Source organism: Choloepus didactylus, chromosome 3, assembly GCF_015220235.1.
Source record: "Choloepus didactylus isolate mChoDid1 chromosome 3, mChoDid1.pri, whole genome shotgun sequence".
NCBI classification, from domain to species: Eukaryota; Metazoa; Chordata; class Mammalia; order Pilosa; family Megalonychidae; genus Choloepus; species Choloepus didactylus.
The window spans coordinates 498,706-524,276 of NC_051309.1; the positions used below are offsets into that span (position 1 = coordinate 498,706).

Below are 25,571 nucleotides of genomic sequence, written 5' to 3' on the forward strand. Positions count from 1 at the left end.
GCAAGAAAGACTAGCATAGGAAGGGGGTCGGTGCCCGGGCACTGCTCACCTCCGGCCAGAGGATCACAGAGGCCTGAGGGGAAGGTGGCCTCGGAGGGAGGGGCTGGAGGGGCCCCTGCGTTGGGGCAGTGGCTAAGGAAGCAGAGAACCGAGGCTCCGGGCTGTGCGGGTGGAGAGCCCGATGGAGCTGATCCACGCCTGACCCCGGCTCATGGAGCCTGTCAGCAAATCATCACTCTCACATTCACACCGATAAGCCCACAGGAGGGCCTGACATCCAGAAAACAATGAATCCAAAGTCTCCAACCCCAGCATCTCACGGGCTGATTGGGCAGCCAGCTGGAGGGCTGGCCGGTCAGACTGCATTTCAAGCACCTGGCAAGCGACTTAAATTTTCATTCATTCGTTCAGTCTTTCACTGGCTTACGTGCCAGCACTAAGCAGTAAGTGGAAGGGACGTGGCCTAGGCCTGGTGGCCTTCCTGCTCCGTGGCTTTCCAGGCCACTCTGGGTCAGGGTGCATGCAGACACGTGCTGTGGGTAAAACCTCGGGTGACGGAGCTCCGTACAAGTCGCGTTGGGGGAGGTAGGGTCCAGCGGGGTCCCTCCAGGGCTCCCAGGCAGGGGTCTGGGCCCTGGGAGCTGCAGTCAGGCATGTGTGTGTGTGTGTCTCAGGTGTGACAATTTACCTCCAGGGCTCCTGTGGCCGTTCAGGTGTACGTGTGCGTGGCCACGGGCCGACAGGTGTGCCGCCTCCCCCCAGGTGCTGCTGTGGTCGGCCAACAAGGTGTTTGAGGAGCTAACAGACATCGAGCGGCAGTTCCACAAGGCCTTGTACACGGTGCGTGCCTACCTGCACTGCGAGCGGTACTCCGTGGGCCTCCTGGACATGAGCAAGGAGAAGGTGAGGCCTCCGGGATGGGGCAGAGAACGCGCCGCCTCCTGCCCCTCGCGCCCAGCTCTCGGGCCGGCACTGACCCCCACTCCCTGTTCCTTCTCTGCCTAGGAGTTCTTTGACGTGTGGCCAGTGCTGATGGGGGAGGCCCAGCCGTACTCGGGTCCACGCACGCCCGACGGCCGGGTGAGTCCTGGTGGAAGGGGGCTGGTTCCATCCGACCCCAGCGTGGGCGAGCAGTGGGCTGAGAGGAGGGTGCCGTGAAGCAGGGACAGTACGCGTAGCCAGGACCCCTGTGTGCCCACTCCAGCAGCAGACCCTGTGTGCCTCGTACATTCCCCAACTCTGGCCCAGCCACCTCCTGGGGACGGGGCAGCTTGGCTGGTCCCGGACAAGGGTCTTCAGTTGTGTCAGAATCGTTGGCTGGTGCCTGACGCCCTCATCCTTACATCACTGCAACATCCTCCCCAAGTAGGACCACGTGTGCGTGTGCATGTGTGCACGAGCGTGTGCACACCTGCTGGCTCCTGTGCAGATGTTAGCAGAGGTTAGGAGGTGCAGGTGTGCCTGCCCTGGCCGTCAGCGTGGGCAAGTGTGTGTGTACTCTAGGGTGGGGTCGGGGGGGCCGTGTGCATGAAGAAGTAGAGCTCAGCTTGTGGCGGAGGTTGAGTGGGACAGACAGAGGGAAGACAGATCTGTATCAGCGTGCGCATCGTGTGCTATGAGTGTCAGTGGCAGTCTGCACGTGTGTGCACATAAACACATCCATGTGTGGTGTATACATATGTGTGTGTAAAACATGGGTGCATTGTGTGCATGTACATATATGTGGTGTGTGTGGCAGGGACTGTGGTGGGTGTGTGCAAACCACGTGTGCCTAGTGGGTGTGTTTGTTGTATGTGGACATAAACAGCTACCTCTGTGTGGTGTGCGTGTGTGTGTGTAGACGGGTCTCACTTGTGCGTGTGTGCGTGTATCTGAGTTATGTGGCAGGTGGACTGAGAGGATGTGTGTGTCATGTGTGTGTGTCTGGGTTGTGGGGGCACCCGGACGTCTCTTCACACCACTCGGGGAGGGTCCCCATTGGGGAGCTGAGCCCAGGAGCCCCTGGTGACTGAAGTGGGTTGTTTCTCAGGAAATCCTCTTCTACAAAGTCATTGACTACATCCTCCACGGCAAGGAAGAGATCAAGGTCATTCCGTAAGTCCAGGTTCTCGGGAGAAGCGTCACACCCAGGCAGGAGCTGCACCCTGGACCCACGTTCAGCCTCTGGAGCATCCGGCTCTGGGGCTTTCTGGCACAGGAGCTGCAGGGCTGGTGTGGGCCCTGCGAGTGGGGGTGCTGGCGTTGTGGGGGTGCAGCGGAATGGGGTGAGGAAAAGGAGGCTGGCTCACTATTCTGGGAGGGGTGTGGGAAGGTGGAGGGAGGAGACGAGCTGACACCCTGGGGATCTGGGGTGAGCATCTGGGTGGACATTAGGCTGGATGTCTGGGTGACCTCTGGGGTGGATGTTTGAGGTGGACTCTGGGGTGGACATCTGGGGTGGATGTCCAGGGGGCCTGGGTGATCCTCCAGGCCAGGGGCAGTGACAGCCCTGTCAGCAACGGACCTGGGGTCTCATCGTGGTTTGGCCGGCCTTGCCCAGGCAGGCGGAGCTTTGGGGAGCGGTCAGTAGGGGAGGCTGGACATTGCACCCACTGTGGGGCTGGGAGAGGCGGGGAGGTCCAGCCTAGAAGGCAGCGCAGCTGGGTGAGGTGGGGACAGTGCCTCCAGCCTAGAGACGGGCTGGGGCTCATCCACCCCAGCCCCACAGCCACGTGGCCATGTAAACCCACAATCCCGTAAGCCTGTCAGGACCCCACAGCAGGTCCCAGGGTCAGGGCGAGGCTCATGGGCTGAGCCACAGAGGGCAAGGTGACGTCATGTGGGAGAGGCTGGACCGCACCCCAATCCCATCTGCTGGCTCCTGTCATCCTCCTACAGTCTCCCCCGCTTCCCACAGCCCACCGGCCTTTCCTACCCTTATCTGCACACGTTCGTAGTCTCTGCTCTCACCTGGAGCTCAGAGATGGGAAGAGCAGTTACACACACACACGCACACACACGCACACACACGCACCACAGTGTCTACAGTCGTTGGGTACTCCTCTGGCACCCGCACCTGCTCCACCTGACCATCCGCTTCTCTCTCCCCAGCACCCCCACAGCCGACCACTGGGCCCTGGCCAGCGGCCTCCCAACCTACGTGGCGGAAAGTGGCTTTGTGAGTCCGGTGCCACATGCTGACCCTGAAGCCCCTCTCCGCTGCCGCAACGCTTGTCCGTGTCTCTGTCGCTGCCCGGTTCTTCCTGCCAGCCTGCGTGCGCCTCAGCCACTCTCACCTGCTCTGCTTTGCCTCGTTAGAAGCTCACGTCTTGCAAGTAGACTGGTGTAGACAATCTTTTTTAGAATCGTGTTGTACATGTGGCTGCTTCAGGTGAAACTGTTTTTTGATCCCTTTCAGATCTGCAATATTATGAATGCCCCTGCTGATGAAATGTTTAAATTTCAGGTATCCGTGTATTCCTTGATATAACTTATATTTTACTTAGAAAAGATGTTTGGTTTAGAAACAATGGACTGAATTAGTTTTTGCTGCTTAAAAAACAACCTCAAAATCTCTGCTCTGATAACAAGCATATACTTCATGCTCACAAGTCTGCAAGTCTGCTGGGCTCAGCTGATCTTGGCCGATCTAGGCTGATCTTGGCTGATCTTACTGGGCTCAGCTGTTCTAGGCTGATCTTGGCTGATCTTGCTGGGCTCAGCTGGGCTTGGCTGAATTTGGCTAGCTCAGCTGACCTTTACTGGGCTCTGCTGGGCTCGGATGATCTTGGCTGATCTTGCTGGGCTTTTCTGCACTGGGCTGGGCCCCAGCAAGTATTCAAGTCTGCATCGTGTGTCTTCATCTTAGGAGGGATGCATGACCATGTGACCAGGGCAAGCTCCTTCCAAGTGGGGTGGTGTCAATGCTCCCTTCCTAAGTGCCTCCTAGGAACTGGCACACTGTCCATTTTCAATGGCCACGTTCAGCATCAGTGGGGTGGAGCCCAAGACTGGATACGTAATTTGCAGGACCTAGTGCAAAATGAAAATGTGAGGCTCCTTGTTCAAGAATTATTAAGAGCCTTAAAACAGCAACAGCAGAGCATTCAACCAAGTGTGGGACCCATCCCAGAGTGGAGCCTTATGTGATTTTGCAGCTCATAGCCTATGAACATCCTCCACCTCCTCTTGTGAAAGAGACCAAATCCCAAAAGGCTTGGATGTCAAGTTCAATAAGTCAGGAGCAATAGTCCAATCACCCAGCCTGAGGACAGAGTGAGTGAGGGCAACACTCCCTGAGACCAGCCCTGGAGAGGGACAGGCCCTGAGCATGGGGCTGCCCCTGAACACCTCCCACCCCCCAGGAGGGACCCCTTGATGACTCAGGGTGGATCATCAAGAACGTCCTCTCCATGCCCATCGTCAACAAAAAGGAGGAGATTGTGGGGGTTGCAACGTTTTACAACAGGAAAGATGGGAAGCCCTTTGATGAGCATGATGAAGTTCTCATGGAGGTAAAGTCTTGTCACCTGACGTGGCTTTGCAGGTGACACCGTGTGATGGCATGGGACACTGGCCGGGGAAGTCCCTCCCTACTGCCCACTGTCGGCCCCTGACCCAGCATGAAATGTCCCTCGGGAGTGTGGAGACAAAGAGGAGCCCATGAGGCCTGATCCTGGAAGCTAGAGAGCTTTAGGGGGACATCCCGGGGACCCGCACTCGGAAGCACCTGCTGCATCTGAGTGGCACCCCTGGGAACTGCCCCCCGAGGCAGGAATCTTCTGGCATGTGGTTGGCGTGCAGCACGGGGGCCGGGGCCAGTGTGCTGCTCTGTCCACAGTCCCTGACGCAGTTCCTGGGCTGGTCGGTGCTGAACACGGACACCTACGACAAGATGAACAAGCTGGAGAACCGCAAGGACATTGCTCAGGACATGGTGCTGTACCACGTGAGATGCGACAAGGACGAGATCCAGGCCATCCTGGTACCGCCCCACCTTCCTGTCGGGCCCGGGGTTAGGGCCAGATGACCGGGCTCAGTGCGGGTCCAGCGGTCAGTGAGAGCCAGCCTGAGCCTCTCGTGGGGCCTCTGTGAGCTTGGCTGTGACGTGGGGTAGCGATAGTGCCCGCCTCCTGCCTGTGGGTTGTGGGGGTAGCAATAGTGCCCGCCTGTGGGTCGTGGGGGTAGCGATAGTGCCGCCTGTGGGTCGTGGGGGTAACAATAGTGCCTGCCTGTGGGTCGTGGGAGCTCCATCAGTTATCCATGAGAAGAGAGAATGGGAACATGCAGGAGACTTGAGCCACCACCATCCTGCTCTCACGGGTCCCTGAAATTAGAGGCTCCAGCTGGGCCTTCCCCAGGATTTGCCATCCTGTGTCCAGGTGTTTCTGTCCACCTCTCCTGTGGGACAAGGCTGCCACCCTGCCCAGGACGGCTTTGCGCGGGGAGCCCCTCCAAGGGACGGAGAGATTAGAGGGGAGCAGCCCCGTGCTGAGGCCCCGTGGGAACCCACCGACTCCGGGCAAAGCTGCATCTTCCCCGCGGGGCCCAGGTTCACCACGGAGAGGGGCGGGAGACTCGTCTGCAGGGACGGAGACCCGGAGTCCACTGGGGGCTGCAGGGGCCCATCGAGGTCACCCATATGTCAGGTTGCAAGTCCTTAGAGGCGGAAAACACAGGCCAGAGAGAGACGCGGGCCTCCAAACACAGGCTGGTTCGCCGGCCGGCAGCCGAGTCTGTCTCGCCCGCAGCGGGCTGTGGACCGGCCCACGGGCCCACGGGGTGCGCATTCTACCTCACCCCGTTACACCCCTGCTGTCCTCTCGTCAGCCCACGAGAGCGCGCCTCGGGAAGGAGCCTGCAGACTGTGAGGAGGACGAGCTGGGGACGCTCTTGGTAAGGAATCCGCTGCCCCTGGCCGGGGGGAAGGGGGGGCGTCGCCGTCCCTGGGGTCTGGACGTGCTTCCATGCGCAGCGTCGCCTGGGACGGTTTGCTGCGGCGGTGAGTACGTGTGTGTGTCTGTGTGTCTGTGTTTGTCTGTGGGTCTTTACGTGCAGATCTCTGTGTGTTCCTGACATCACCTTGTCTGCACAGATGGGTGAGGGCCCTGGTCTCGGGACACTGGGTGGGAGGGGAGCAGGCAGGTGATGGGAGAGGCCAGCGTGCCTGGCAGCCCGGGAATTGGAGGCTGACAGAGGGTTCGGGAAGGAGAAGATGAGGAACCAGTAGGGGCTCCAGAGGACCCTGCCTCTCCCCCTCCCCACAGAGAGAAGAGCTGCCAGGTCCCTCCAAGTTCGACATCTACGAGTTCCACTTCTCAGACCTGGAGTGCACAGAGCTGGAGCTGGTCAAATGTGGCATCCAGATGTACTACGAGCTGGGTGTCGTCCGCAAGTTCCAGATCCCACAGGAGGTGAGCAGGGGGAGCCCCATGCAGTCGGGGAGTGGAATGGGGTGACAAAGTGTCCTGCAGGACAGGGCAGAGGGGACAGGAGGGCAGATGGACAGAGGGGTCAGAGGGCAGAGGGAACATTAGGACACAGGGGACAGAGGGCAGAGGGGACAGAGGATGGGGGACAGAGGATGGGGGACAGAGGGCAGAGGGGACAGAGGGCAGGGAGACAGGAGGACAGGGGGACAGAGGATGGGGGACAGGAGGACAGGGGGACAGAGGGCAGGGGGGACAGAGGATGGGGGACAGGGGCAGAAGGACAGAGGGCAGGGGGGACAGAGGGCAGGGGGAACATTAGGACGCAGGGGACAGCGGGCAGAGGGGACAGAGGGCAGGGGGACAGGAGGACAGGGGGACAGAGGGCAGACAGACAGAGGGCAGGGGGGATGGCAAGGGAAAGACCCGGCATCTCTGAGCCATAGTAAAAGGGCCAGGAGGGTGGAGCAGAGTGCACAAGCAGGAGAGAAGCATCGGTGAGGCCAGAGAGCGGCAGGAGATGGTTTGTGGGATCCTGGGCACCCGAGAGAGGAGGCACTGCCATGGCCATTGTCCCGAGGCAGTCACGGGGCCCAGTTTATAGTTCCATGGCAATCCCACCACCTGCGGTGGACAAAGGGTGGCACGTGGGGGCAGAGAGATGGCGGGCGGGGTGAGAGGTGCAGGAGGGCGGGAGCTGAGAGGCAGCGGGTGGGCTTGCCGTGGGGAAGGGAGGCGCCCAGGGTGGCTTCCCGGTTTGGGGCTTGAGGGAGGGGACGAAGGTGCTGCCATTTGCTGACACGGGGCCGAGCAGAGGGAGGCAGATTTGTGGTGCAGGCTGCACGTCTTGTTCTGGACTTGTCTGGGGGAGAGGCCAGGGGCCGTGGAGGCGAGCCCGGAGCAGAGCCCGGGTGGACACAGGCCCTGCACGTGGTCTGAGTGTCTGGATGTAGCTCGCACTTTCAGGCCCTCGGGACAGGATGAGGCCACTGGGGGGTGACAAGGAAAGAGAGTGGACCCAGGACTGAGCCTGTGACATCTCAGCAGAGACGGAGGGCAGAGAAGGAAGATCAAGGAGTCTGAGAAGGGACGGTCAGTGGGGAAGAGGGAGGGGCTTGGCCTGGGGATGCATGAAGAGACCGTTTCAGGTAGGAGGGAGCCATCGAGGGGTCAAGTCCTGCGGGGACGAAGAACGGATCGTGGACTTAGGGAGTTGAAAGTGGTTGGAGACTTGCTGGGGGTCGTTCTAGTGGGATCCTTCGGATGGAATTCAGACTGCAATGGGCAGGGAGGGGTGTGGTGAGGAGGTGCAGACCTGGGTCGGTCTGTGAATTTATCGGGCAATTGGCAACTGACATGACATCCCCACTAGTAAGGGCAGTGACAGCAGTGGCCAGTGAGGGTTGAGGTGCCTGGGGAGGTAGTGTGTCAGCTATGGGGAACTTCAGATGTCCCCGAATGTCACACCAAAGCATGGAATGTGCTCTCCAGAGGCACACAGGGGCCCTCACCTCCCCCATAGTCGGTGAAGACGGGGACAGCTCCCAGGAAGCTCATCTGAGGGGCAGCTGGAGGGTCGGCTCTTGGCTCCTGGCCGTGCCCTTCTTTCAGGTGCTCCTGAGCATGTCATGAGAGGCAGCACGAGAGGTGCGGTCCACAGGGCTGCTGCACTGGGCAGTCCTCCAAAACCAATGTCTGTGTGCCTCCACATTGGCTGTCCAGACTCCTCAAGGGAGCAAAAGAGTCAAAAAAGGTTAACTTCATGGCATCAGCTACAGAATTGAGAAATTAAAGCAGAAATGCCCTTAAACACATTGGCTAGAAATTTATACTCCAAAGTAAACAAATTGAAAGATACCCTGAAAACAGTGCAAAAATAATTAAAAGTGCTGAAAGTGTCCTTTCACATAGAGAATAGGTGGTAGGTTCTCCCCATTCCCACCCCACCCAAAGGCAGGAATTGAGTCTGCTCATTCATCACTGTATACCAGAGTCTAGAAAATGGAAGGAAGGTAAAATATACTCAACAAATAGGCTAAGAATAAATGATTGGACAGATGGATGTACAGACAGATGGATGAACAGATGGATGGATGGGTGGGTGGATGGGCAGATGGATGGATTGGGTGGATGGATGGGTGGGTGGATGGATGGATGTGTGGATGTGTGGATGGGTGGATGGGTGGATGGGTAGATGGGCGGACAGATGGAAGGATGGATGGGTGGATGGGTGGATGGGCAGATGGATGAGTGGATGGATGGATGGATGGATGGATGGATGGACAGATGGATGGATGGGTGGGTGGGTGGATAGATGGATGTGTGGATGTGTGGATGGGTGGATGGGTGGATGGATGGACAGATGGTTGGATGGATGGGTGGATGGCTGGATGGATGTGTGGATGTGTGGATGGGTGGATGGACAAGATGGATGGACAATTGGATGGATGGATGGACAGATGGATGGACGGATGGATGGATGGATGGGTGGGTGGGTGGATGGATTGGTGGATGGATGGATGGGTGGATGGATGGATGAGTAGATGGATGGATGGATGATGGATGGGTGGATGAGCAGATGGACGGATTGAATGGGGTGGAAGGATGACGAGTGGATGGATGGATGGATGGATGTGTGGATGGATTGGTGGGTGGATGGGTGGATGAATGAAAAGTTCAGTAAGCATGAGTTCTAAACAACTTGATCATTAGGTGCATCATTGGACAATAATGGGATGTTTGGGGTGGGGTGGAAGAGAAATAGAACTGACTCATCCTAAACAGAAAACACACAGTGTCCTCTAGGCTTTGAATACAGCAGAGCTCCTCGGAGAACACCACAGGAAGGAAGGGGGACTTTCCGAGGTCTCCGAGGCTCTGTCCCATCATTCTGCTCCCTTCCTGTTGCTTTCTCTCTCCTCTCCTGCTCTATCTCCACTCCTCAGAGTACGTGGAATCTACTTTTCCATCATCTTTTCTCATGCTCCCTGAGGAAAAGCACAGCAGGCTGGTATTTTCAAAATAAAATTTATTAAATACTAGAGGAAAACACAAAGGAAATTACCAAAATTACCAGAACAAAAAATTCCAAATAGGTTTCTGGCCCTAAAAATCACAGTGGAAGCATATAGAGGCTTTCCTTGACCCATATTCTTTTTCCCAAAGACAACTGCTCTTCAGACAAAGGTCTCTCACAACCCCGTGGCTCTCCCACCCCCTGGCCTCTAGACCATTAGCCACCACCTTGTTTCTCCAGCACCTGGTGCCAGGCTGCTCACACATCTTGCCCCATCAAACACTGTTTTAGTTTGTTAATGCCGCTGGAATGCAAAACACCAGAGATGGATTGATTTTTATAAAGGGGGTTTATTTGGTTACACAGTTACAGTCTTAAGGCCATAAAGTGTCCAAGGTAACACATCAGCAATCGGGTACCTTCACTGGAGGGTGGCCAATGGTGTCCAGAAAACCTGTTAGCTGGGAAGGCACATGGCTGGTGTCTGCTCCAAGTTCTGGTTTCAAAATGGCTTTCTCCCAGGACGTTCCTCTCTAGGCTGCAGTTCCTCAAAAATGTCACCCTTAGTTGCACTTGGGATATTTGTCCTCTCTCAGCTTCTCTGGAGCAAGAGTCTGCTTTCAATGGCCGTTTACACACTGTCTCTCATCTGAAGCCCCTGTGCTTTCTTCAAAGTGTCCCTCTTGGCTGTAGCTCCTTTCCACTCACAGGAGTATCTCACTCAAAACTGCACTGAGTTACTTCTGTCTGTCAGCTTATTTATGGCTCCACTGATCAAGGCCCACACCTCCATGGAAGTATCTCATCAGAGTTATCACCTACAGTTGGGTGGGGTGCATTTCCATGGAAACACTCAAAGGATTCCAATCTAATCAGCACTTAAATGTCTGCCCCACAAGATTGCATCAAAGAATATGGCTTTTCCTGGGGGGCATAACACATTCAAACCGGTATAAACACCAACACCTAAAACTGACCTTCCTTCCTTGGAATATCCCAGACTCCCCAGGGTCCCCTTACCAATTTGGGGCTGGGAAAAAGAATAGAGGCTCTGGAATCCTGATGAAGGATGGAGCAGTTCTTAGCTTCTGCTTGCTCACCTCAGGCTTTCCCGCTGCCCCTTCCACCACCCATGATAGATGCCCGATTAACACTCCCCACCCATCATGGATGCTGGACTAACACTCCCCACCCAGGAGGACTGGGCGGGGGCTGGGTGGGACCCCTTGCCAAGGCAGCTCAGGCAGCTAGTGGTGAATTGATGGGCAGTGGGGAGGTCGTTGGGGGCCTGGGCGATGGGCTGTGAGGGTGATGAGGGCCACATGGTGACGGAGAAGAGGTCTGTGTGTTAAATTTGGGTGGAGCTTGTATCCTGAGGCTCGGGGGACCGGAAGCCAGGAGCCCTGGGGTTTCTCTCTCCCTCTCCCGAAGGTGCTGGTGCGCTTCCTTTATTCCGTGAGCAAAGGGTACCGGAGAATCACCTACCACAACTGGCGCCACGGCTTCAACGTGGCTCAGACGATGTTCACGTTGCTCATGGTGAGTGGAGAGGGGGAGGTGCACAGTCCCGCGGGCCGGGGGCTGCCCTCGGAGAGTCTGAAGTCCTGTGCGCACCTCCCTGTCTCGCCTCTGTCAGACCAGGGTTGTGAAAACCCTCCTGGCGCCAAAGCCCCACCCACCAACCATGTGCTTGGAGGTGGGGGAGCTCCTCTCCGCGGGAGACCAGGGGGCCTCCTAGGGCCCCACACAGCCCCGAGATGAGGGGGGAGGAGGCGGACCCTCGATTTGTGTGCTCACACACACACACACAGACACACACACACACCCTGGCCCAGCCCAGGGGACAGGGTAGGGTGGAGCATGGGCTTCAGGGCTGGAGAGGGGCGGGGGGCAGGTTGGAGCTGCAGGACAGAAGCGAGAGCGGACCTGTCCCCACAGACCGGCAAACTGAAACGCTACTACACCGACCTGGAGGCCTTGGCCATGGTGACGGCCGGGCTGTGCCACGACATCGACCACCGGGGCACCAACAACCTGTACCAGATGAAGTAGGTGCAGGCCCTCTCCCACCCCCTCGGCGCGCACGAGTAGGGCACCCCACGATGCCGGGGGTGTGCGGGGATCCGCTATCGGCGCCCCATCGCCACCAGCCAGCGGCGCACGGATGGGCGAGTGGGCCCCAGGCAAGAGCCTCCTGCGCGCCCTCGGGAGACCGGGGCACCCCCACAGTAGGGTTTGCCGAACGTGGGGTCCCACTGAGCGCCCTTCCCCACAGGCCTGGGCGGTCCAGGGTCCGGTCCAAGAGGCGCAGCTCGTGGGTTTCCACTACAGGCGCTGGAGAAGCTGGTCCCTCACCCTCGCTAGCCACAGGCCGCTGTAGGTGCTAACCACTGCTTTGGGATTTTTAATTAAAATCTGTGTCACAGATCCCAGAACCCCTTGGCCAAGCTTCATGGCTCCTCCATCCTGGAACGGCACCATCTGGAGTTCGGGAAGTTCCTGCTCTCAGAGGAGGTTTGCGTCACAGGCACCTCATTTGGCCGCTTGCGTCTGGGTCTGCACGCTGGGCCTTTCTGGGCACGCACATCCTTAAGGGGCAGACATGCTGGGGTCGCCAAAGAAAGGCGAGGGTTGAAGTCCCATGTGGCCTCGTGGGAGCGCGGCTGAGGCGGGCGATTGCATTTGGGTGTGGGAACTGCGCGGGTGGGCATGGGGTCAGAGGACGCGGGAGCTGTGGTGGGTGCGCAGGAGGCTGCTATTAGTGGGGTTGGGAGCTGCAGAGGAGGGGTCTGCGATGGGCCGTGGCAGGAGGGGATGGCGCGAGAGAGGGTGGCCTGGAGGACCTGGGTCTGGAGCCGGCACAGTCTCCCCTGCTCAGCCGCTCTCTGCCCGCCTGCCCTGGCCATCATCTGTGCGTCCAGGTTGGCAGGCAGATGGAGAAGGTAAAGGCCGAGGAGCGGAAGGGGGTGGGGAGGGGGCGCCGCGCACAGAGGCAGGGAGGTCAGAGCCGCTGGTTCCGGGCACCCGGAGCTGAAGCCGTGGTGGGGGCGGGGTCCTGGGTCAGCTCAGCCTCGGGCCGTCGGGTCTGGAGCGCGGAGGCGGCCCCTGCGCCAGTCCCGGGGCGGGCCGGCCTGTGCGTGCGCGCGCGGAGCTCTCGCAACCTCGACCTGCAGACCCTGAACATCTACCAGAACCTGAACCGGCGCCAGCACGAGCACGTGATCCGCCTCATGGACATCGCCATCATCGCCACCGACCTGGCGCTCTACTTCAAGTGGGTCCCGCGCGGCCGGCGCGCGGGGCAGGGGGAGCGTGGGGGCGGCGCGGAGGCCTGGGACGGCCGCCCAGTCTCTCGTCACTCCCTCCTGGCCTCCGTCTCTTCGGGGTTCAGGAAGAGGGCGATGTTCCAGAAGATCGTGGATGAGTCCAAGAACTACGAGGACCGGAAGAGCTGGGTGGAGTACTTGTCCCTGGAAACCACCCGAAAGGAAATCGTCATGTGAGAGCCCGAGGGTCCCGGGCTCCCCGCCCTCCCCGGGGCTAGCAAGACGTGGGTCCAGCGCCCATGGGTGGCCCTGGCAGCATTCCTCATCTGCTCATCATTTTGTTAATCCCACACATCTTCCCTGCGGTCCCTTGGAAACAGCTCACGGGGGTCCCCAAATTCTCCAGAATGCCAATAGTTCATCTCTTAAAAGTCTTTCTCACTGATACCTCAAAATAATTGCTACATCCTTATTTGATCATTATTTTGAGAGGACATAGTGCAGGATTTGGGATCTTTCGGGCCATTCCCTTGACTTGTGACCTGAGGAAATAATTTGCCTCACACTCCTGAGCCTCCATTTCTTTATCTGCAAAATAGAGATTCACAACCAGCTTCCTGCGTTCTGCGGTTAGAAGGTTCTTGGTAAACACTCATTGGTTTTAGTTTGTCAAAAGGACAAAGACAGTGCAAGTGGAGGGACGGCCCCACGGAGCTGTAAGGGGGAGAGGGGCACGGAGGCGCTTCAGTTTCCTGGCTGCCAGGGCAAATGCCGTGCAGTGGCTTAGCTTAAACAATGGAAATTTAATGGCTCACGGTGTTGAGGCCAAGTCCAAGTCAAGGTGTCACCATGGCGATGCTTTCTCCCCGAAGACTGTGGCGTCCTGGGGCTGGCTGCCAGCTTGTCAGGCGGCAGGGCCCGGGGCGGCGTCTCCCGGCCTCTCCCGCCTCTTCCGGGTTCCGCTGACTCTCAGCTTCTGGCCCCTCTGTGGCTTTCTCTCTCCCTCTGTCTGAAGTTCACTCTGCTCATAAAGGGCTCCAGTAGCAGGACTAAGACCAGCCTGACTGAGGCACTGAAGCTTCCTTAACTGAAGCAGCCTCATCAGAGGTGCTACTTACGATGGGTTCACACCCACAGGAGTGGGTTAGGTTTGGGAACATGTTTTTCTGGGGTACAGAGCTCCAGACCACCACAGAGGTGAGACAGAGTGCAGCATGGGAGGTGGGAAACCAGGTGGATGAAGGAGCTGAATGAGGAGACAATGGAGAGAAGCCGGTGGAGGCTGGCAGTGAAGGCGGGTGCGGGCAGTAACGCTGTCCATTGCTAAAAGGACATAGGTGTTTGGACCTGAGACACCCCCATCCCCAACAGCCTCCTGCTTCACAGAGGCATAACTGGGGCCCCCTCTGCCCACAGGGCCATGATGATGACAGCATGTGACCTTTCTGCCATCACCAAGCCCTGGGAAATCCAAAGCAAGGTCAGAACTCACGCAGGGCCCTTGCCAGACCCAAAATCAACACTGTCTCCTCAGGGCCTCGTGGGGTTCAGGTTGCATTTATGGGGGAAGGGGTTGATGAAATGGGAGCAGGTGTTCCAACTGGAAAACAACATTTTCAAGTAATGCAGAGGGCTGCTGCCTGCTCTGAGGCCAGTCCAGGGGACAACAGGGGAATGTGTCCAAGGCTGGCCCTGAATAGTGGGGGACCCAGAGGGTCTGGGGTGCAGGAGATCAAGAGGGCAGGGCCTAGAGCCACATGGGGAGTGATCAACCTCTGATGATGCACTGAGCTCCACAGCCATCTCTGTGCCCTCCAGGTGGCTCTTCTGGTGGCGGCTGAGTTCTGGGAGCAGGGTGATTTGGAGAGGACAGTGTTGGATCAGCAGCCCATTGTGAGTCTTATTTCCAGAACCCTCCATCCCTGACAAGGGGACTAGACATTGTTTGGTCCTTGGGAGCCTCCTGGTCTTGGCTCAGAGGTAGATAGGGAACCCCTCAGGGCTCTGTGGTACTGGTTCCTAATCTGACTTTGTGGGGTCATATGACATGAACCCGCAGTGAATTTAGGCAGCACATGATCTGGGTAAAGTTATGGGAAATATGGGGCTCAGGCAAAGGTGTGATGACCTGAAGAGACAAAAAGTACTTGCCAAAACTGATAGAACCAAAGCTGCTGACTCAGCAAACTGGAGCCTGTGCGGGTCCACTGCAAGAAGGCAGTGCCGTATAAACCATAGCTGAGTCATGAGCTGGTCTAGGGAGGCCCAGGAAGCCCCCATGGGGAGTAGGGGCTAGCACTGGGGTGCCAGGGGGACGGAGTCCCTCCCAGTCCTCAGAGTGAGCAGGTGGCTGGAGTCCAAGGACCCTGTGGTGAGGGGGAAGATGCCAGAGTCTTTAGGTTGGCATCTGGGGTCAGGAACACACTGCCAGCACCGCGGACAGCACCTGGACGGTACCGAGTGGACAGGGACAGCATAGGAGAGCTCCAACTTGTGAAAGGGATGGAAAAGAGGCTCTATCTCACAGGCCAACTCCAATCAGTGGTAAGTTGTTATCTGTGGCACGGGGCTGAGATGGATTTGTGCAGGAAAGGGTGCCTTGGCCGAGTAGTGAAAGAGGCAGTATGCCTTTGGCCTCTCTGGGCTGGGTCTTTTAGCATCCTGCGTGGCTCTGCTCACCCTGCAAAGCTCCAGGGGACTGCGGGTAGCTATCAAGAAAGGACACTTGGAGGGCAGCGTGGCGGTCCAGAGTCCTGGACACCAAGAACAGCTCTAACGAGTGCACCCAGGGTTGCCCCAGAGAGTGCACAGGCCCAAGTGGCACCTGGTAAGGGTGGTGCGCCCCTGTGGCGCTGGGTCAGCACCGCGGATAGCGCCCAGGCTGGGGCAGGCTGCCCGGAGCGTGGGTGAAGCTCGCCACCCAGAGGCAGCTGGCCGGGCCTGGCCTGCAACCCTTTCCCACTGCTCCCGCCTCGGGCTAAGGCTGCGGAACAGCATGCTGCCCTGACTTGAGCAGAGTCCTCCTTGGCGAGCTGAAAGGGCTGGAGGGGCAGGAGGGCGCCGAGGCCGAGCACCGGGCCTTGCCTTTTCACTTCCCAGGGCCCACGTCCAGGGCCAGGGGCTCCATCTTCATCCCTCAGGCTAGAAACACGGAGCTACGGACTCGACTTGCTCATCTGCGTCTCTGTGAACATACTCATCGGAGTTGGGGTCACTGCTGCAGTGGGCTGGCAGAGGCCCGGCGAGGCCCTGGGGCGGTGGGGGCAGACCCCGGGCAGGGCAGGGTGCCTTGGCCCCCTTGACACCTGCCCACATCTCTGCTTCTCCCCACAAGCCCATGATGGACAGGGAGAAAGCAGCCGAGCTCCCCAAGCTGCAGGTTGGCTTCATCGACTTCGTGTGCACATTCGTGTACAAGGTGAGTGACTGGGGTGCTCTGTGCTGATGAGAGGGGGCAGGGGAGGCCCCTTGGCACAGGGCCATGGGCAGGGGGATGTGGGCGGGACCGTACCCAGGACCTGGAATTGGGGGAGACCCAGGTTTGTTGTCAGAGAGGAGGGAGACGTGCGCAGCGTCTTGCCAGGATCTCGGAGCAGGGCACACTGGAGAGAGTGCCAGGCAGTCAGAGACATGGAGTGTGTCCCACGCCCCCCGCCCAGCTCCGCCGCCTGGCCCAGCGCACTCAGCTGAGGCCATATGGGGTCCTGCTGCACTGAGGACAAATCTGATCCTTAGTCACCTGCAAGAGGGCCCATCTGACTTCCTGCCAGCGCCCCTGCCATCAGTTCCTCAGAAGCACGAGGGCTCCCCATTCCAGGCCTTCACCCTCGTGGAAGGCTCTTCCTACCCCTCTGCTGGCTGACTCCTGCCCACCCTGAGATCTGACCTCCGATGGCCCCCCTTCAGAGAGGCCGCCCTTCTGTTTCCGAGGCACTGACTGCAGTTCACTTGTGAGCTTATTGTTCATCGTCAGCAAGTTCCTTGAAGACAAGGACTGTCTCTGCGCATCACGGAGGGTGGGGTCTTGCGCTTGCCCAGCCTGTAGTAGGTATTCAGTGAGTATCTGTTGAATGACTGATGAGTAACAAGAATACTAAAATAGCCCAATTGTTTGCATACTTGCCACGGGCTGGGCACGTGCTGCGTCTTAGAGCAACATCATCTGGTCTGCATGAGGGCACACGGGCAGGTGCTGGTGGAGGACAAACGCCCAGGATGGCAGCTCGGCGAGGGCAGAGCCGGGCAGTCTGCTCTGGAGCAAGCGCCCCAGACACACCCGACGCAGCCCTCCAGGAGGCTCCGCTCCATCAGAGCCCGCACTCCAGGAAGGATTTTATTTAGTTGAAAGTAGACTCCTCCCTGACTGTGCGCCAGACACACACCTGGGTCTCGTCTAGTCCTCACCTCGGTCCACGGCCGCCTGTGCTCCCGTTGTCTGCCTCCCCACAGGCTGTAAGTGCGGGGGACGCAGGGCCAGGACGGACACTCAGGTCGTCGTCGGAGATCCGGTCCCACTGCAGCGCTCCCCTGCCACAGCCTCCCCCTCCACACCATGCCCCAGGGATGAGGCTGAGCACGCGGTGGGGGCAGCGGGCTCTCCTCCATCCTGACACGCTCACTAGCAGACAGACGAGGGATTTTTAAAGCTGTGGAGCACCTGCTCTGTGTCACACCGGACGGGCAGGTGTCTCCTCCGAGGCAGGTGGCAGCAGGAAACACCCACAGCACTTGGCCCTGTGCCCTGGACTCTGCCCCGAGCACCTGGCTGATGTTCTGGTCACCGGGACCATCCATGCCTGGGCACCGGGCTGATGCCCTGATGGCCGCAGCTCCCATCCCACCCGGGCAGCACTGGCCTGCGGTGATTACACGCCTGCACGTACGTGTGTGACCGGAGGAGCTACAGGTCATTCCTGCTCATCGCAGCATCTTTCCACCCCCACTGTGGGGCACCCCCGATCCTGCACCAGCACCCCACCCCCTCCTTCCTGCAGCCAGCATTTTCTGCCGGCATTTCTCAGGGTCCCCTCCCCAGAAGACTGTCTGTATCATGGTAACTCACACCCACAGCTCCTCTTTCTATCATGGAACTCAGACCCAACAGCCCTTCTTTTCTAGGGTTTTGTTGGGAAAGCGGCATCTTGGTGGCTCTCCCTCCTCACGGAACCTTCTCATGGATGAGGGAGGGAGGCCTCTGGGGATGAGTGAGGGCTGAGGCCTGGGAAGGGGCTCAACCCAGCACCCTCGGGTCCCAGGAGAGGTGGTGCGCTGGCAGCCCACGGCCCCTCCCAGGAGCCCGGCAGTCAGGAGGGGCCAACTTCTCCACTTCCCTTCCAGGAGTTTTCCCGTTTCCACGAGGAGATCCTGCCCATGTTTGACAGACTGCAGAACAACAGGAAGGAGTGGAAAGCCCTGGCCGATGAGTATGAGACAAAAGTGAAGGCCCTGGATGAGGAGAAGAAAAAGGAGGAGAGGCAGACAGCCAAAAAAGGTGTGGGGACTGGCCAGGCTCCGAGTCACAGGGCACCAACCCACTAACAGAAAGGACAGAATGAAAATGAATCCTAAGTTGGAGGAAAAGGCAGAGCAGAACGGGAACAGCTCCAGTGCAGAGGGAGACCTGGCGGGGGTGCCGCCCCAGGGAGGCAGAGCCCTGCTGCTAACGTAACGAGGGCACCTGGCCTCCAAGCACCCCTCTGGCTCCTAACCAGGAGCCTTCACTTCTCTTAGGAGTCACCCCCCAGGTGCTGCTTTCTTTGTAACGGGGAGGGAAGGCCCAGCTGAAGCAGCTCTAACCTGACACTCTCGTCCCACCAAGTAGCAGTCTGCTCCTACGCTACTCAGAAAATCCACCTGAACTCCCATGCCAGCCTCAGGAACTAAACAGCAAACCTAAAAGGAAAAGGAGCTAAGGGTGCACGTCTTTTTCTTCTCCTGGGTCCGAGTGTCTAGCTTCTCACCCACTGTGGACGTGCAGTCTCACTCTGACAGCACTGCCACCTCCTCCAACACCAAGAGTGCAGGGTGCCAGCAGCACTGTCACCTGGGCTCCGTGGGGGCTCCGAGTGGCACTGTTCCCTGCTCTTCTGCGCTACTGGGTGGGAGACGGACGTGAGCCAGCGGCCTCAAGGAGTAGGAGTCAGGCTGTACTGAGAGCTCCGTGTCACAAGTGCACGGAGAGGGAGACAAGGTTAATCTGCTTTAGGCCGGCTCGGTCCCCTGGCAGGACGCAGGAGCGGTTGGGGCAGGGGCTGCGTGCACACGGCCCAAAGCCGGCTCTGCCTGTTTCTCTGCAGGGGGCATGGAGATCTGCAACGGAGGCCCCGCGCCCAAGGCCTCCACCTGCTGCATCCTGTGAGCTCCCGTCCCGCAGGGGCTCCCTCACCCCACAGGCCCAGCCGGGACTCGGGTTCTGCCTCCAACCAGATGGAACAAGAGGTTAGGAAGCCAAGAAAAATGACTGAAAATAATTTTGATTCTTTCAAAATTTTTAAAAAACTTTGTTTTTATGAACTAAACCCAACTACATATACTTTAAACAACATAGCCTGAATTACACTCAACCCATGTTTGGATACATAGTAACCACCTGGAAATCCACCTGGAAATCTTTCACAGGTGTACCTGTACATATGTATATACAGGTAGGTAGACAGACAGATAGCATGGTCTCCTCTGCTTTACAGAATAACTTGCCCAGAAATTTAGAATAAATCAAAAAGAAAACAACTTGCCTGTTTTTTATGTGGTGGAAATTATGAGTCCAGTAGAGGGTCAAAGTGTACCATTTGAATGACTACGCAGAATGTGATCTGTAGTAAACTCGCTGTGAAAAGTGGCTTGGAAACCTTCCTGACAGCCCCAGTTCAGGGAAGCCCTCCCCAAGTTTTTATTTTTATTTTTTATTTGAATTTTTCATTGCCACAGCAATAATGAGTTTCCAGTGACTTAATATTTTCAAATCTAGAAGGGGCTAGAGTCAGAAAGTCAAAATGAGGACATCACTGAACTCACACCTGGTAGAAGTGAGGATTTTTAACCCATGATAGAGGCCCTGGAGCATCTGCTCCCACACCAGAGGACCTCTCTCGGCAGCACGCTGGAGCCTATCACCTTGGGGCTATTCACAGGCTGCATCCAGGCCCTCTCCTGGAAGAATGGATGCGTCCTGCCCGGCCACCCACCCATGGGACACACAGCAGTTGCCCAGGTTGTCATCTGACAGCCACTGCCTCCTCCTAGGTTCCCAGAGGGACTGGGGCACCAGCTCCTCGGGCCTGGAGGACCCTGGGTGTACACTGAGTGCCTTGACGTGCCAGATGGCTCAGTGGGACACAGCAGTTAGAGCCAAACACCTGTCCTCCAGGTCCCAGAGGGGGTCAAGAAACTAAGGGAATGAATGAAGCACCTGGTGGGGGCCACGATATGCACTGTAGGGAGAAAGGGCAACGAGGGAAGTCAAGGTGTCCAAGCAGATGTGAAGGCGAGGGAGGGGGCACAGACCCCGGGTGCCAGCAATGCCTCAGGTGCCAGCAACGCCCTGGGAGGCTGTCAGGTCCAGCACGGCTGAAGCAAACCAAGCTGGGCAGCAGCACTCAAGGGCCAGGAAGGGGCCTTGGGAGCCGCTGGGATGCCTTGTGCCTGGAGGGTCAGCAAAGGGTGAACTGAGGCAGGACAAGGGAGGCTACTGCAGCAAGGTGAGAGACATCACACCATCTCACTCACGTGCAGCTTGCCTTACCAAACAGAGCTGGAGCGTCTGTGTGCTGTCGTGTCGCTCCCTCTGCACATCTGCAGGAGAACGCGTCTTGCAGATGAAAATGGCTCACAGCCTAGGGAATGAGCTGTAGGCACACGGCTGGGAAGCAGCACATCACCCCATTCCAAACCACCAGGCCGCCCAGGTGCCCAGGCTGCTCAGGGATAGAGCCCACGACCAGCGGCGATGCCCGCTTCCCACCCGAAGCCCACAGAGCCCACTGGGGAGGGACATTTGCTCAGGCACAACAGGCCCGACCTCCATGAACCTGCGCATGTGACAGCAGGCAGGACAGGGCCCTGATCCCGGGAGGCTATGTCCCTTCTGGGCTTCGGTCTCACACCAGACCGGCCAGGGTCAAGGCGGAGGTCTAGGACCATGCCTTCCGCTGGTAAGGGCATCAGCCCCACCCCATCCCACCCCTCAGTGCCCAAGCCCACTCGAGGTGAGATTCTAGCACCTCCCCCCAGGGCCCAGACATGGCTCTGTCACAGGCACAGTCTGCCCCCTGCCCATCAAGGGGTCTGGGCTGGCTCCAGAAGCCAACTAGAACTCAGAGTAAAAATGAAACATCCCAGACCTGCCATGTCGGGTACAAAGGGCAGCCTTTGGGGCTTCCCACTTGGACGTCCCAGGACAAACAGGTGGCAGCAAGCCTCTGTGCTCCCTGCTGTGCTGAGTTGCATTTCTGGCCTGTGACTGGTGATGCTGATTAGTTCTTGTGAGATCCCTACCCCCACCCACCCATCCTCCCTCCACAAAAGCTGGCAAAACAGAGTAGAACTGACATGTTTGAATCCAGAAACCAGAGACAACTTGTGACGGTCATTGAGAGTCATGTTATACATCACAGAAAGCTTTATTCACCCATTACTGCTCCAGGAGAAAAGGAGGCTCTCGCACATCTCTCATTTTAATATGCTGTCATCTTGGGCTGAAATGTTAAAAAAAACACACACGCGCATACATTACTATATTCACAAACATCTAAGACAACCACTTCAGGTCAAAGGTTTTAAACGATCCGATATCTCATTCCAATGGAGCCAGACTGGCATCTGGTTTTCCTTATCCTTGGACATTCTAATTTGAATCTGCAGCTGCAAGGTCAGTGGAGGGGCGCTCACCCCTAGTGCCCCAGAGGGTGGCAGGGCCACTTCACATTTATCTCCATTCACCCCCAAGAGCCTTGCCAAAACCAAACTGTCATCATGCCCCCAATCCTCCCCAACATCCCATCGACAGCACCCTGCCCCTCCGAGTGAGGGGACCCAGGCACTCTCCACTCGCAGAGCAGTGCTGGAGAAAGAGGGGCAGCCGCTGTCCCTCACCTGGGCCCCTCACTGTTTTTTCCCGAAACTCTGGACAGGGGAAAATCTGTAAGTACCTTCTGCCAATTCTCTTGCAATCCGTTTCAATTCATCCTCCTTCTTTTTCTCCTCAGCTGCTATCCTCCTTTCTTCCTCCGCCCGAGGTTTTAGATAACCTGTGGGGGGGAGGGGATGGGACTTTCCATCGTCATTGGAAATGCTGCATAAAAGGCAAAATCTAGCCTGTGCACACGTCATCTTTATTTAGTTGTGGGCACTACGCTCGGGGAGAGCATCCACGCAGGCCAAGGCCTGCCTCATTCCCAAACTGAGCCGGGCCGGGAAGAGCTATGCAGTCCTGCAGCCCACCCCCTGCCGCCGCTCGCACACACTTCCTCAGCCCTCCTCCAACACCCGCAAGAACCAACTATTTCCCGGGAACTACACGTCTGCATTTTGGGTCCTGGCAGCCTCTGCTAACCCCAAGCCAACTCTACATACCTCCTGTGGCCGCCCCGAGAGTCACACACGCCGAGGTTTCCGCGTCTGCGGCCCCCGCGTGCCCCTGGCTACGGATCTCGGGCGCAGCCTGTGTCCCGCGCCCTCACGCCCCGCCCCGAGCCCCCGGCCTTCCCCTTTGCCGGCTGGGAACGACGCTGGGGTGTCCTGAGAAAGCCGAGCACCGTCCGCTTCGAGAAGCCCCAGGCGCGGCCCGGCAGACGAGAAGGGCGGCCCGACCCCCGCAGCGCCCACCCGGCCCCGCGGTCACTCACTGTAGCGCTTGGCTCCATAGGCCACGCCGAGGAACAGGGCGGAGTAGCGGCCGAGCTGCGGGGAAAGGGCGGTCAGCGGGGCGCGCGCCGGGGAACCGGGGGCTTCGGCGCGGGACGGGGTGCGGGAGGGGGCGCGCGGCGGGGCCCCGTGGGCTCAGAACCGAGCTCCGGGCCGCGGCCGCCAAGCCTGGTTCACCTTGATGAGCGGAGAGACCTGGACGGGCGGCACCATCTTGTCCCCGACCTTCGCACCGGAAGCACAACTGGGAGGCCGAGCAGGCACCTCAAGGAGTCGAAAGCGTAACGTGCGCAACTCGGGCGCGCATGCGCCGTCGGCAGCGAGACGGTCAGGACGGCACCCCCAGCGGCAGGACGGAGAATGGCGGACAAAAGCACCGACTGCGCACGCGCGCAGGGGCCGGGAAGGAGGGAGGGGGACACGGAACCCACGGCCCGCTGCGCCTGCGCGGGGTCCTAGCGCTGAGGGGCGTGTTCTCTCCGCGGAAGCGGGCTCCGCCCCGCCGGCCCCGACACTGGGACCCCCACCCCCAACGCCGGCTGCCCTCCCTCCCCTCCGGCTGCAGCGCTCCGCCTGTACCCCCACCCCATCCACCGGGGCAGGTCCAATGCGAGCTGAGACGCACACGCCACACCTCAAAACATTTGAAAAGTATAAATCGAGCTTACAAACTGCAAAATAAAGCACACCCTATTTTCCTGCTTTGGAGAATGCATCCTAATTACCCCTCCCCCGCCCCCGGCCATGTCCCAGCCCAGAGGAGGTGGGCCCTGGAGCCCGGAGGGGTTGGCCCTGGAGCCCACAGCGGTCAGCCCTGGAGCCCGGAGGGGTCAGCCCTGGAGCCAGGCTTTGGGTGGGCCTGAGACTCTGAAGTGGGTTCCAGGCCTCTGGGTAGGGAGTCCCAGGGTGCCAGGTTCTGGGTGAGATCTGAGTGCAGTCCCTGGCCCCCAAGCCCCACGCCCAGTGGAGAGGGGATGGCCCCAGGGCAGTGCCCCTCTGGATTCACAGACATGGTGGTTCCCAGAGCCCCTTCCCCACTCTGGGGACTGCTCTGCCTTGGTGCACCCCTAGTCCCCAGACTCCCGTTGGAGCAGGTGTGTCCTTGCCCCAGCAGCTGTCATCTTTAACTGCATGGAGGGCCTGGGTCTTCCTGAGAGGACACTCATCGCAGAGCCCACCTCGGGGCCCCTGGCTGATGGGCCCGCAGGACCTTGCAGTCCCAAGCCCTGGGCTCCCATTAGCCAGGCCGCTGGGCCTCGGCTGCCCTGGGTCTCCCCTCTTGCTGTCCTCTGTCTCCGGGCAGGCAGCCACAAGCTTGCAGAGGCGCTGGACAAGCACCATTCTCAAGGAAAAGCTGGGCACGTGACTTCAGATGAGCCGGCAAGCCTGAGCCAGCCATCCTTGTCCTCCTCTGTGCCGCCTGGCATCGGGCTCGGGCGGGTGGGAATTAGGGCGGTGGCTGGCAGAGCAAAGGGCAAATTCCAAGAAGTGGTCAGGCAGCCAGGAGAACAATGTCCTGGAGGAGAGCAGCAAAAATAGCACCGGGGGGGGCGGGTAACCGGCCCCACCAGAGCATCCTCTGTGGCTGAGCATTAACAAAAGGAGGAGAAGGGGCAGGTAGTAAAATGGTTAATAAAAACAACAAAAGGAACAAAAATCTTGCTGTAGTCCAAGGGGGCTTTGCCAGTCAAAAGACCAAAGAAGACACCAGACATCTTCTGAAACATGACCTTCATTTGGGGTTTACTCACAGGGAGGCAGAAATCAGCAGAAAATCAAACGGCTTTTTTCTCGCCAGGCAGTTTCTGCTTTTGCAGGGAAGTTGGCCGTGCGATTGAAAGAGGACAGCAAGCCAGTTACGAGGGTTTAAGACAGAGATTCCTGAGGGTGGGGGAGTGTGTGTGACATGGGGGTGTTGCAGGAGGGGAAGAATTACAGGGTGGGGCTGTGTAAACAACCACAAGAGTGAGGACACTTGGGAAGCAGGTAGACTAGGTTAACATTCCTGCTCTTTCATGAGACCAAGAGTTTCTCACCTCCCACTTTCTTCCCGTTTAAGTTACGATTTACCCTTTTTCTCTTTACTGGCTGACAAAGTAAACATCCGCTGCCTAGGTCCCGCAGACTGCTGCCTGCTCTGTTCAGGCCGGGGGCTGCCACACAGCTGTGGAAGCAGACGTCCCACAGCGCCGGGGCCTCTCGCCCTCACCGTTCTTTGCGGGAGCGCCCGCGTGTTCTGTGTGTGTGGACTCAATAGACTTCCTGCGTGCTTACTCTGCACTGTGCCCTTGTGTTCTCTCTCGCGGTCAAGAACCTAGGGACTTGCGTCTGGCAGCAGGTCCCCGAGGGCCCACCTCACCCTGGGAGTCACCCTGTGCTGCTCCCCGAGAACCGAGACCGGGACCCCAGAAGGCCCCCGTCGGCTGGGACGTGGAGACCACTGTGGTGCTCTGCACGAGCCGTGTGCCCAGAAACACGTGCTCTGAAACGCGGTCCGTCCCCGTGGGTGTGAGCAGGCCCTTTGGGTGAGGCGACCTCAGTTAGGGTGTGGCCCGGCCTGTCTAGTGCGGTCAGGGAAGGCCTTACAACAGGGGGTCCCGGGGAGAGAGGCACGGAGCCGCCAGGAGAGGCCGCCCACAAAGCATCGCCGTGGGGGCGCCTTGATTTGGATTTCTCCTGGGTGGTATTTGCTTTAGCAACAGGGAACTAAAACACCCACCTTTCTTGTTCTTCATCAAACCAATGTGTTTCCAAAGAGAATTTAGCTGTCAAACAAAAGTGAATGAAACACAGACAGAAGTGCCCAGGCCCAGCCAGGCAGTGCTCAGGGGCTTGGGGACCCCGGTGGAGGAGGGGCCTGGCCACCGTCCACCAGGAGACTGAGCCCACCGCGGGCCTGCTCTCCCCCACCCTCCCGCTGCCCGTCGAGCCTGACCTGGCGCCCCAGGGGCCCCTCCTCCAGCTGCCTGCCTGTGGGGGCCTCGGGGGGGCCTGCTCCTTCCCTGCCCTGCGGTGGCCCCT

General features: G+C 58.6%; 2 protein-coding genes across 2 annotated transcripts in view; one reads left to right on the forward strand and one right to left on the reverse strand.

Moving 5' to 3' along the window:
* The window catches only part of PDE6B (phosphodiesterase 6B), a 39,277-nt gene extending 20,136 nt beyond the window's left edge, over nt 1-19,141 (forward strand). Inside the window, exons 4-22 of the mRNA XM_037828873.1 lie at nt 763-903; nt 1,006-1,080; nt 2,030-2,094; nt 3,091-3,157; nt 3,398-3,445; nt 4,344-4,493; nt 4,820-4,963; nt 5,809-5,874; nt 6,246-6,392; nt 10,855-10,962; nt 11,362-11,471; nt 11,850-11,937; nt 12,597-12,697; nt 12,815-12,922; nt 14,106-14,169; nt 14,508-14,582; nt 16,024-16,107; nt 18,027-18,180; nt 18,986-19,141. Of these exons, the coding sequence (XP_037684801.1) occupies nt 763-903; nt 1,006-1,080; nt 2,030-2,094; nt 3,091-3,157; nt 3,398-3,445; nt 4,344-4,493; nt 4,820-4,963; nt 5,809-5,874; nt 6,246-6,392; nt 10,855-10,962; nt 11,362-11,471; nt 11,850-11,937; nt 12,597-12,697; nt 12,815-12,922; nt 14,106-14,169; nt 14,508-14,582; nt 16,024-16,107; nt 18,027-18,180; nt 18,986-19,047 (1,857 nt within the window). The 3' untranslated portion in view covers nt 19,048-19,141. The remainder of the gene's footprint in view (nt 1-762; nt 904-1,005; nt 1,081-2,029; nt 2,095-3,090; nt 3,158-3,397; nt 3,446-4,343; nt 4,494-4,819; nt 4,964-5,808; nt 5,875-6,245; nt 6,393-10,854; nt 10,963-11,361; nt 11,472-11,849; nt 11,938-12,596; nt 12,698-12,814; nt 12,923-14,105; nt 14,170-14,507; nt 14,583-16,023; nt 16,108-18,026; nt 18,181-18,985) is intronic.
* Nucleotides 19,142-21,276: 2,135 nt separating this feature from the next.
* Nucleotides 21,277-22,844, reverse strand: ATP5ME (ATP synthase membrane subunit e). Its single transcript, XM_037828874.1, has 4 exons — nt 22,728-22,844; nt 22,532-22,586; nt 21,836-21,934; nt 21,277-21,382 (listed from the first exon to the last, which is right to left on the reverse strand). The coding sequence occupies exons 1-4, from the start codon at nt 22,761-22,763 to the stop codon at nt 21,357-21,359; spliced, it is 216 nt and encodes a 71-aa protein (XP_037684802.1). The 5' UTR covers nt 22,764-22,844; the 3' UTR covers nt 21,277-21,356.
* Between the last annotated feature and the right edge of the window lie 2,727 nt (nt 22,845-25,571).